Below are 12,397 nucleotides of genomic sequence, written 5' to 3'. Positions count from 1 at the left end.
ATGAGGAATTATCACTGGCCCACAAAATTAATTAGCATAAATCTTAGAAATCTAACTTTCAAACAGAAAGGACTTGATGAAGTTGTATTATTAGCCTGGCAATAAATAATACGAGGGACAGAAGAATAATTCAAGGTACTCAATATGGAAAACTTCTCAGTATTCTACGATTTAAAGTCACAGGGGTGAGTCATCCATTAACAGAAGAGGTGAACCTGTTCTATCAAGGTCACACTGCAAAGTACAAAAGCAGATGAACTGGGCAGAACACTTCGGAGGTTAAAAAATAAATGATACCAAGACTGGTTAGCCATTAATATTTTACAAAAGATCTGCGGGTCACAACTGAAAGAGAAAGAGAATTCTATTATTTTACAACAAAAACACAATCTGCCAAAATGTGTCGCCACATGTAGGAAGAACCAGAGGGAAAGTTGCTACTTGAAGTATTAACAGTGCCTCAGGACTTACATGAATGTGCAAAGATGGAAAGTAAGATCTAGCAAGGAAGTCAACAGGTGGGAAGATCTCGAAAACTTAGAGATTTAGATAGACCCAACGGCCCTTCTGGAATAGAGAGGGTCATTGTAAGGATGGCATTGACCAACCGGTCTCTAGCTCCACAAAAAGCAGAACTTGATGGAAGTAATGTAAATCACAGTAAGAACATCTTACTCAGGAATGTGAAGGAACGTTGGGAAAAGCCCCCACAGAGGTTGCAGTACAGTCTATTCCTTCAGACCGTGCAAAGGGGAGCCAGCCAGCAGTCCCAAGAGGATTAAGCCGGATGCCAGGAGGCTATCACTCTTTCTCACTCTGTGCCATTTCACATGGGCAATCCGGCAAGCAAGGAGTTGGGTGGGAATCGCAGAAGAAAAATGCCTGTCTCCTCAAGTTTAACATAAGCCGTGCCCTGAAGTAAATTTTACTAGGTCTCTAATAATTCAATCATAAAACTGAAAACCATTTTTTGAAAGTAAGTACTTTATGCCTTGCTGTATATGGATGAATCTATGGGGCAGTGGCAGACATTTCTTCATGTTGATCCTATCTGTTTAAAAAGGTAAGAACATCAAATGGATTTAAGAAAATAAAAGAGATTTAATTTTTTTTTCCTTTAGACTTAAGAACTTGCTATTTGCCTCTACTAATAAAAGAACTGTATTTTACAAAGTTTTCAAATCACCAAATTGGTGATCGTGACAATGGCAATCTTTCCGTGAGCTGGTTTCTATTGTTTTAATTAACTGAAAGAATAAGCATCTCTTTTAAGGGCAAAATGTCCTTCTGTTTTAAATCAGCTTCTTTGAGGTCAAGTGACATGATGGCTGAGAATCAAGACAGCCACCCCTAGAAGCAGGCCAAACCCCACCCCTGGCCTCGGAAAGTCATGCTCTGGATCAGCTTCCACGCTTAGTTTTAACTAACAAAATTGAACAGTTTCAACTGGCAAGAGGACCCCCAGAAAAAGAGGTGAAGCCTTTCCTGCACGGAGGTAGGGCTGGCTGCTCAGTGGTGGTGATGGAATGGACCCTGGAGTGATCAAGTTATGAGCAGGAAAGTGGGGAGACCCAGCTCCCCACGAGGAAGGCCATAATGCTTGACTGCACATCACAGAAATGACAAGGCCATCCTCGGGCCCATCCTTGTGACTCACAGACTTCTGGTGGATTCTCAAGAGAACCCTTTTAGTACAGCGGTCGACTGTGGCGGCCCACTTCCTCCTGGCCTCCTCACCCTCCTCCAGCAAGCACCGCCTCAGGTCCTGCTTCTCGGCCTTGCTCAGGGTCCTGTCTGAGGCAGGCCGCACTAGCTGGGTCAGGTTCAGGTGGCTGTACAGGCTCCGCTCCACCACGTACGTGATATTGAGCTCGCTGACCGAGGGGCGCGCGCGCGCCCTCCTGCCGGGGCCGCCGCAGCAGCTCCCGCCCCCTCTGGGCTTCTGCCGGGGCAGCTGCAGGTCCCAGGGCGTGCTGTTAGCTCCTTTTCTGGGGGGGCGCTGGCAGAGAAAAGCTCTGGAACATGAATAATTAGTATCCATTTTCTTCAAGCGGATTTGCTTCCGAACACTCTGAACCTCCTCCAGGGACACTAGAAGGTGGTGCCTGCGACGGTGATTGTCATAGAAGCAAACGCCATCCGTACTTACCCCGTGGCTCAGGGACCCGAGGCCCTTCTTCATCTCCCCCTCTGTCAGGGAGCGGGAAACCTTCTGGGCCTTCTCTTCCTCTGGGTAGGAGAAAAACGTCCCCATCTTCTTGGGGGGCTTAATCAGGCCCCGACTCTCTCCTTTGCTGAAGGATTTGACCAACTTGCGGCCAGCTCCCCAGGTGTCCAGGCTGCTAGACGATGGAGAAGTGGTGAGAGAGTCTGAATCCTCTTCCGGGGTTTTTTCTGGGGAACCATCAAAGAAAAGGGGCTTCTTGTGCACTCCAGAGTAAAGGGCAGACCGTTCATCCAGAACTGGGCAGTTCTCAAACACATGCTCCTCCCCACCTGGAGGGGAATCAACACAGGGATGTTCATGGTCTCCCTCAACCTACCCTTGTATTCTCTCACTTATTTCTTTGCATCCCAACCCTGCAAAAAACAAGCTAATACATACAGAAAATATGGTGGTCCCCCATCCTACCCCATTATCACCCTCTTCATAAACCCAGTTCCCAGTTCAATAAATGCATATGAAAAAGGAAATAAACTGTACAAATGCATGGTTTCACACACTTAATGTTAAAAGGTTTCAAACATGTTTTCTTCTCCTCCTTTATATATCTCTATAGACAAAATACCTTAACCAGGCCTGTTAAAAATGTCATTTGGAGAAACCTAAGCCAGTCATTATCAATGATATTCCTTAGTATTTAAAGATAATTACACTTTCCTTCCCCCCCACCCCAACCCCCAAACCCAAGTTTACCTTCCCCAGTTTTTAAGTACAATACTCAGAAGCTAAGAATGAGAATCTGTCCCCCTTCTGAAAAGCTCTCCTGTTGAGTCTAGTGGGCTTCTTAGAGCTGGAGTGTGATGAATGCCATGTGGCTGACAGCGATTTTTTTTTTATTGGTACATATTGCACTTAAGTAATTAAATCACCAAGGGAGTTTGGGTGTGGAGTAGCTTGCAAATGCAAATGACAAATGGTCCCCAGTTGACAAGCCAAACTCAAAAAGTTAGGGAACTCGATGATCCCAGCCAGACATTCCCTTCGACTCAGGCCCTGAGAGGAAGCAGCGAAGGCACTTAACGGCCTGGACATGCAAGCGGCCCCGTCGAGTGTTCCGCTCTGTCTCAAGCATTCCAGCTCCCGAAGCCTTCACCGCTTTGTCTCAAGGATTCCAGCTCCCCAGGTCTCCACTGGAGCCAGGTATCGAGCCAAGCCCTCTGGAGTCCAGTGGAAAGGTTTGGACTTGCTGGCAGAAAAAGTGAGTTCTTTTCTCAGTGTGTTATGTGAACAGATGTGAGAAGTAAGTAGGTCAAACTGTGGGTGTAGTGCTCCTAACTGGCTGTGTCCCTTTAATTATAAGGAAACTTCTGAGCACTGCATCTTTCCACCAGCTGAACTGTGAAAAGGAAAAAATAAAAAGTTCCTTGGAACAGAGGGATGGCATTAAATAGACCAGCTGGGATGAGGGCACCAATGTGTGGTTAAATGTCAGAGAGAAGGGGAAAGCACTGCTCACTTCAGACACAGGAAAGACACAAGCGCTGGTAGCAGGCCTTTAAAATTCTTAAAGTTTCTTACTTTTCCAACTGATGGGAATTATAGGTACAAAAAATTAAAAAGAACTGCTATTAAATACAACCCAAGATCAGTCAGATGTCAAGGAGATGGTGGTGGGGAGGGAGATTCAAAACTATGTCCAGTCCAAAATTCTCCATAATCCACAGCACAAATACATTCACTTAAGAATTATTCTCAGAGTTTTCAGAGAGTTTAAAAGCAACGTCTAGACAAGTAATGACTTTATAGGATCTTACTCTGCTGATAGACAGTGACTGTAATAGAGGGGTGGGGACTTGATAATACGGGTGAATGTTGAAACCATGGTGTTGATTGTACATCAATGATACTTTTTAAAAAGAAAAAATAAGCAGGATCTAGGGCTCTGACAGGAATTTGCCAGATCAGAGGCAGTATGGAATAATCATGAAAGCTTCCCGTTCCTTCCTCAGGACACCTGACTAGTAAGGTATGGAGACCAAGGGTCCTTATGTTGTTAAAAGTAAAAATGGCAACCTCCTCTGGATACAGTCTACCCTCCACTTTCAGGAAGACCCAGACAAGAGGCACAGCTTGGTGGCAGAGACAGCCCAGCAGAGGACATCTCTGTAAAAGAGGGCAGGTCACAGATCATAGCTTTACAGTTAGCCCAGGTGCCTACGGAAGTGTACAAAGGCCCTTATCTACCTACAGTCCAAAGGGGTTCCAGGGAAGTCAGGTGGGTCTACCAGATATCTTAGGACCTATCACTCAACAGTGGTCTGAACATTTCCTGTACTCTCTTTAGGGTTGTCATCAGAGATTCCAATACTTCTGTGTCACATCTTGAGTTAGGAACTAGATGGTGCACACATGTCCATGACATATGCAGCTTTACTTCCTTGTTTTGGAAAGTTAGCATTTGGTAAGGAGTTTGGAGGAAAATATGGTAAATGCTTCCAAAGAGGCCGCATTAACCTGTGCAGAGGCAGGCCTGAAGTAGCTTAGGCTCCTGTGCGCACCTGACCCGAGGCCTAAAATCCCGCCCTTGACTTGGTTCTTTGGGTTTATGACATTACTTCTTCCTCTCTCCTCTGACCTGAAAGTACAACTGTTCAATTGGGAGAATGACAGTCAAGGTGGACTTAGTATTATCTACTACAAACATATTAAGGGGACAAAATTAAAGGAGAAGAGATATGTGAAGGTACTTTATAAGCTGCAAAGCACTGTACAAAAGCTAATGATCCATTATCAGGTTACCAATGAGGTGGAGCAATGGGGAGAGGGGAGGTGGTGTCAGCTCTGGGGAACAGACAGAAATGGGCAGAAGGGTACGGACCTGGCCTACTATTTAATGCTGTCTGGGGCCGCCCACGCCCTGGATAGGACTTGGAACAAGTCACCAGGGTGAGACTGGGGGAAGCACTCTGCCTCTCCTGACTCCCTCAGGCCTCCAGAGCTGAGGGCCAAGGGAAGGGGTGGGAGCAGAGTACACACTCAGGTGCCCCGCCTTAACTGGGGGTCTTCTGGACAGCCAGCTAGGTGACCTTGAATGAATCACATTCTCTTGGTGTCTTAGTGTCCTCATTTGTGAAATGAGGATGGTATTAGCACGTGCCTCTGGTGGTCATTCTGAGGACGGCATATTAAAAAGAACATAAAACCTAAAAATTTGGGAAAGTGGCTGGCACACATAATGCTCTCAGTAAATATTAACTATTATTAAGACAACTTAGTATCAACACAGATATGCAGGGAGTCAAAGGATCAACTCTTTGAAAGTCTGTGGGGTGGAGGGGGCGGTTATTGGGAGGCAAGGGCCAGGAACCAGTTCTTTTGCTAAAAAGGAGCCTCAGGGAATTCTATAAAGCAGGGCTTGGAGAGAGATCTGGTGAGCAGGTGCTGGGGGGCACCCCAAACTGAACACCCTGCTCTGCGCACACACCTGGGACCTCTCCTGGTAATACCAACAAGCCCAGTCAATGGCGCCCAGCAACCCCACTCATCAGACCCCAGAGATATAACTTGGGATTCAAAATCACTGATCCATCTTCCATCTGTGATGCATAATACATACCCACTGAATTAAAGTTCTGACCCAGAAGTCCATTCAATTATTACCCTAAAACTACCTCTTTTGGTATATTTTTACTTTCTTTCAACTATGTCTTTCAGAGATAGCTGAACTGATTTACTCTGATGTAAATAAGCAAATTGGACATTTTTGTGTTGCGACAGTGTTATTCTAGTGGGAGGCCTTCTCCAACACACATGACTTTCATGAAGGGCCCCTGGGTGGTAGGTTCAGTACCAGGCATTTCACTCATTTTTATCTCACATATGGATAAGACCATCCATCTATTCATTATATTTGAGATTTTGGCAAGTGGGCGTGAGGTGTTTTAAAATGTGGTGCCTCCAAGGTCAAATGATGGCAATTCCACATGGTTCTATTTAATATTACCAACTGACAGTGTGTGTACGATTGCAGCAGGAGCTGCCAGAGGCAGGAAATCCAACTGCATTCTATACTGTGAAAACCATGACTGACAGGCAGGTATTAAAATATGCAAATGTAAAGTCAGCACCGCACCCAAACGTAAACAGAATCGCCATGCAAAAAACACCCAAGTGAAATCCTGGAAATAAACACAATTAAGTTTATGTAATTGGCCATAAAGGGAACCATTCTCTCTCTCTCTCACTCTTCCCTTTTCTTTTCCCCTTCCCTTTTAACCTCTACGCTCTCTCACTCTTCCCTTTTCTTTTCCCCTTCCCTTTTAACCTCTACACTCCCATACTCAGCCCTTCACCTTCAATATCCCTTATGGGGTCAAAGAATGATAAAAAACAAAAATTTTAAAACAACAATAAAAACAACAGGAAACCCTCATCTATGTAAATAAGGGGAAATTCCATTCCCTCCACAGCTTGGTTTTATCTATGTACAATAAATAAGGCCTCGCAATGATCACTTTTGAATTTACCTGTTAAAATTTTGAAATCCTTCTCTATGTAGGTGTGACATTTTAACAAGGAATGTGCTTTTTAAAAATAGGACATATTCTTTCCAGTATTTTTTTCCAGTTCATTGAACATTTTCCAAACAGGAGATCTTATTCTTTGGTTTTATCTTTTTGGGAGAATTTTACAAGATGCTGCAAATGCACATTAACTAACAGTAGGAGAAATGGATATGGCTGAGATTTAGACTGTCATAATTATACTTTAAAGGTTAACGATTCATTATAATAAATCCAAGGTCATACCCCTTTTGACATTACTGCTTCATCTGACAAGTGGCTTAGCCAGCAATATAGCTCTTCAGAAGCACTTAAAATGGAAGGTCCTTAGGCCCCATTTAAACTGAGTCTTGAGACTATTTACAGGAAAAACAAATCATCTCTCAGAAGCCCGAAAGGATAGTAAGTGCCTCAATAGTTAAGTGTTTGAGACAGATGTATTTCAATTTGGACTGAATTCACTGAGCAAGAACCATCACCTTTTGGGAGGCAGAGGCTACTACTAAGAAGCTATTATAAAATAAAGTTTACATAAAATGGGTAAGCTCAAAATTAAAGCTGCACCACACCTTGAGAAGACTTATCTGTCATATACTAGCCATTTCCCATCTTTGTAATATTTAAATTATTAAGCCCCAGAAATGCTAGATGCCAGGATACATAACGTGCTGAACCCAAATCCTTCTCTGCCAGCCTCAGCCAGAATGCAATCCATTTCCAATTGAAATCATATTCTTTTTCTACTGAAAAACGGACCCCAAATGATTTAATTTGGAATAGTCAGGTACCTTCAGTGCTGGGCTTTTTCATTTCTTCTACCCTGATTAGTTTCTTTCTCACTCTGCGAGTGGAGTTTACCAGCTTGTGTAACCTCTTAAACTTCACCGACTCCTCGGTCTCATCATCCGATTGTTCTCTTGACTGGCAAAGAAACAAAGGAAACATTAATCAGATAATTGCTCCAGAGCCCTACCCTCGCAGCCGGGTGCAGCCCAGCATCAGAGCTAGTCTGAACATCGGCAGTTCTGCAGCTCAACTTTGGGCACCGGCGGATTTGCCTGACAGATTCAACGAAGCTCCACATACCATCTTAAGGTCTAATTCAGTGGAGAATTAGGTCCTAGGTACCACAACACACACATATACCATTGCCCTTGGCCCGCATGCGGTGCATCTGTCTGAATTAATTCCCAGTCTTCTTTTAGGAGAACTCTGGCAGGACTCTCTCCACAGGGCTGGCCCAGTAATTCCAGTTACACTGCTGTGGTTTGGGCCAGACTCTCATCTGTCTGGCCCATCAGTACTTGCTGTTTAACGTGGTCACCAACTACTTCTCCAAACCAAAATACTGTTGACTCGATCCAGTCCTCCCCCCAAATTAAAACCATCAGGGCAGGAAAGAGAAGAGATGCAAAAAGCCGCCTTACATCACATTTGTTAGGACCACTGGCCTCATCTCAGCCATCCCTTCCGCCTCTCCCAGCCCCTTCCAAGAGCTCACAGGCACACATGAGGACAGACCCTGCCACTCCTCCATGAGGGACAAGGGAAAGAGCTGACCTTTTCAGCCATACAGTACAGTCCATATTCCCCAGCATCCCATTTCGTTTTGCAGTGATTCAAGTATGCTCAGTCCAGCTGTTTTCCCTCAAGTATCAAACATTACAGAGAGAAAAAAAATCTCTCCGCAGCAGTGACCCAAGCGAAAAACAATCCTTTCCTTGTGAACAAAATGAGGGTTTCGTTTCCAAGTCAGCTCCAGCATTCCATATGCAGCTTCCTCTGTTTTATCTGTTCAAAATGTGGAAAAGCAAAGACGGCTGCAGCTAACTGGGCAGGCTGCACGCCAATGGCCAGGCGTTCCTGGAGCGCAGAGCCCAGCCTAGGCAGCCTCTGAGCTGCTCCACCTAATCCTACATGCGCGTCCTGGCAGCCACCTTCTCTCCATTTCCTCAAACCCAGTTCACAGAAATAGTGGGGAGGGGAACAAAACAAAACAAATCAAAAACAAACTACATCTCTGAACACGAGTCTGAGATGGTGACTTTCCCCTCAAGACATGATCTCAATAAATCCAACTTCTTAGGCAGTAAATAGGCAAGCAAGAGTTAGCAGTGAACAGTTCAAGGGGAAACAAGGTAGAGATTATATTAATTAATCAGGCATAAAAATGGTACATGCCGTGAGACCATTAGTATTTCTGTAGCACTAAGGCACTATGCGAGGAATAAACACACCCCATTTCCTGGCCTCTGTCCTCACCCCAGAGTTCCCAGCATGGAACCATTGTACTTTCGCCCAGCATGACAATAAGCAAACCATTCACCCACTAAAGAATAATTATTATAACCCATAAATGGCAAGTCATAAGGACGGTAGTATTTCTCAGCCCTGTCTTCTATGAAGTGCATTAATATTTATGCTGTTTCTCTAAATTCCTAGATAAAATGTTATGTACACATTTCAGAATTCCTACTGATTACCTGATAATGAAGAACAGAAACTGGACTCCAGGTAATGGGGGAAGAACGGGTACATTGCATGCTTGCAATCAGGCTTAATGTGTTTGTTTGGTTTAAAAATTAAAATGTATAAAGTTAAAATGAAACATATAATAAATATAGCTTCTCCTACACAATGGTATTGTCTGGTTTGAATTTCATTTTTACTTGGCTGGATTGCTGATGTGTAATGAAATGGGTTGGAGTGGTCAACCAGAGGAATGAGGACTTGGTTAACCCTCATTCTGGGTAATCAGCACCTGTACAAAACCACAGTGCATGGAATTACACTTAAACATATAAAAACATTCTGCCTTCTTGGTGTATCTCCAAAGCTAAGCAATTCTAATAGAATGACCAACATTAGATTACAGAAAGTCTCTGTACAAACCATTGGGACAAACCTAGAATGTCTATAACCTTCACACTAAAAAATTCTGAAGTCAAGTGAAAATGAAAAAAGCACAGATTGTTTCTAATCAAAATAGCTACGTTACAGAATGAAAACCACTGAAATATGTATACCTCATATCTAGCTTGGGAAGAGGTGGTGGTGGTGGTGGTGGTGGTGTTTGCGCACACGCGCATGTGTTTGTGTGTGTGTGTGTGTGTGAGATGGGGGGATGGGAGGAGGAGTCAAAAGACAAATGGGACACAGAAGGAAGTACTTCAGTCCACAAAGACAAATCTTATGCTGGACACATGCCATTCAAGGAAACTTTTCAGGCAGAAACCAGAATAGTCAAACCAGGTCAACTACTTAAAGGTAATCACCACCCCCTCCCCCAAGTCCTATTTTGTTCTGCCCAGATTCACTGTGTTGAAAAATAACATATTCCAGGTACTTATTTAATTGCTTTCACATGTTCTGTGTGTTTTTGAGAAACAGGAACTCTTCAGAACTTTGAACTAATGCTATTTTTATTTTTCTATTAAAGAAAAATCAGGATTTTGGAGGTGTTTGCCACTGAAAAGTTACAAATCACAGCAACCAATAACTGCATTATCATAGTCTGGACACTAGACAAATAGATACAGCACAATTTATATGAAGAAAATGTAAGATAAAACCAAAGTCAATCAAGATCTATATCTGTATCTATATGTGTATCTACATATTTTTTAATAGAAACTCTCCTCTTAAGTCAGCCTAGAAGTTACTGGAGTTGGCCAGTGTGTCCCAAGGATGCTTTTTATTGATGGAGAGGTGCTGACTTTTCACTTCCTTCTGGGTCCAGAGGAAAAAGAGTTGTGAAATATTTGCCTTTTAAAAATTCTCTCCAGCTGTTTTAACATAAAGACCCTGTAAGAAGCATGCGTTTCTTTTAAACTGAGGAATGAAACTGAAATTCTCATTTCATGTTCTCCTTTTAAATAAGCATGTGCCACTTCCCAAATGCTGAAAATAACATACGGTGTTTATTCGGGAAAAGCACCCTCACAGATAGGGGTGTGTGTGTACAGAATTTTTTTAAATTAAGAAATATATGTGTATTTATATTTAAAAGAAATCTTCCACTAGGAGGAACTTTGTAGAAGATGAGAGAAATCTGCATTGAATACAAAATGAATGAGTGACTCCATGAAACAGAACTACCATCAAATACGTTTTAAATAAACTAAAGTGAAAAACAGCAGTATATGTGTATACACTTTCAAACATAAGATGCTGTCTCCTTCCCTACCTGGCCTGCCCCAGGTCTGAGCACATAATAAACTGAATTTGATTACCTTCTAAATAAGAAGGTGATTGCATCTCGGGATTACCACCCTTCACCCCCAAACCTTTGGTAGAAAAAGGCAATTAATTTGTCACACCAAAGAATGTGGAAAAGTGGATTTACAATTTTGTAATAGAAAACATTTGATTTCCAGCCTCTCTACTGCAGATTTTTCCACCAGAAAGCCCATATGGCTCAACTTTTAATTACTTTGGCTAATGCTATATAGTAGTGATTCTGTGGTGAATGCTTAAGTGTTTCATTTCTGGTTTCCATGGTAACATTACATCAGATTGCAGACAGCTGGCTCCACAGTTTTAAACCATAACAAATTGACCAAGCCAAGGCACAGAACTATAGCTGCTTTAAAGAGACAGCACACCATTCGCCTGCCAGGGTGCTGGATGAGAACCTATGGGGCCTGTCTGGCACACGAAGGAGGGTGGAGCCTCTTCTCTGCTTCTTTTGGAACGTGTGTGTCCTTGACGCATCTGCAATGTTCTAATAGGAAAGACATGGAGCCAGCATGGAGGACTTTTTATAACACAGCTACATTAAGGATGATCAGAAAAAGGGAACACAATGAATAGCATCTGTAGATAACAAAAATTTGTGTGTGTAGCAAACTGTTCGACTTAAGCCTGCCACCTCAGGTGGGTAACAGATTCTTCTATGATGAGTAAAACAAATGCGTTCCAAAAGCCGCGTGGCATGGCACGCACGCACTGCCGGAGTAATGTGCTGTGATAAAGGTTAAAATGAACTTGCACAGAGAGACTAAAACCCTTTGGGGAACCGAGGGAGACCGTGCTGAGCACAGGACTCCAAATGTGCCTTTGCAGAAGCACACTCATTCAGCTTGCTCCCCCAGCTCCAACTGATGCTGTCCCAGGTAACAGCTGGATGATTCCTCTCTCCCAGAGCCACACAGAGCACAATGAGTTACTTACGCATTTCTGAAAAGTAGTCTGAAATTGGAAATGTGTTCGCTTTTGTAAATTAACACAATGGTTCCTGGTTAACCCAAAGGCATAATCAGACATACACTCTTCAGCTTTCTAGGTCTGCTTTGTCAATGGCTTTGAAGGTGAGAGAAGGGAGCCAACCAGGCAGGGGTTAAGGAAAAGCTCTGTGCAAGGCTGAAGTCAAGCCCTTCCACGGCAAGCCTCCCCATTGACAGCTGAGCTCCAGCCCACGAACATGCCACCTCCCGTATTCTTGCTTTATTCTCAGAATCATCTCTACCATTCTCCTCCACCAGCTGTGCCTTAACTGGGTGAACGTGCTAGGAAAGAATGCTTAGGGTTAGGTGGTAGGAAGCAAACAGGCCAGAAGGACAAACAAATCTCAAGGAAAGTGAATAGGAAAGAGGGAAGCATCATAGCCAGAAGCAATGAAAAAGCGTTTCCTTGAAGTGACAGAAAGCACGTTTTCCCTTTCACATTAAAC

At 43.4% G+C, this 12,397-nt stretch overlaps 1 protein-coding gene across 7 annotated transcripts in view; it reads right to left on the bottom strand.

Annotated features, from left to right (window-relative positions):
- SASH1 (SAM and SH3 domain containing 1) overlaps positions 1-12,397 on the bottom strand; it is a 235,881-nt gene that overhangs the window by 32,296 nt on the left and 191,188 nt on the right. For 4 of the 7 annotated variants that reach the window (XM_073219726.1, XM_073219727.1, XM_037022006.2 and 1 more), the window contains 2 exons: positions 7,515-7,647; positions 1,658-2,496 (listed from right to left, as the gene is read on the bottom strand). In XM_073219726.1, coding sequence (XP_073075827.1) covers positions 1,658-2,496; positions 7,515-7,647 — 972 coding nt within the window. Of the gene's footprint in view, positions 1-1,657; positions 2,497-7,514; positions 7,648-8,286; positions 12,395-12,397 lie in introns of those variants that run through there. The other 3 variants (XM_037022007.2, XM_037022009.2, XM_073219728.1) reach the window with 2 other exon arrangements.

The sequence above is a fragment of the Manis javanica genome, chromosome 13 (genome assembly GCF_040802235.1).
Source record: "Manis javanica isolate MJ-LG chromosome 13, MJ_LKY, whole genome shotgun sequence".
Classification (NCBI taxonomy): Eukaryota; Metazoa; Chordata; class Mammalia; order Pholidota; family Manidae; genus Manis; species Manis javanica.
The sequence above is the reverse complement of the archived record's forward strand: the minus strand, read 5'-3'. Positions and strand labels throughout refer to the sequence as shown.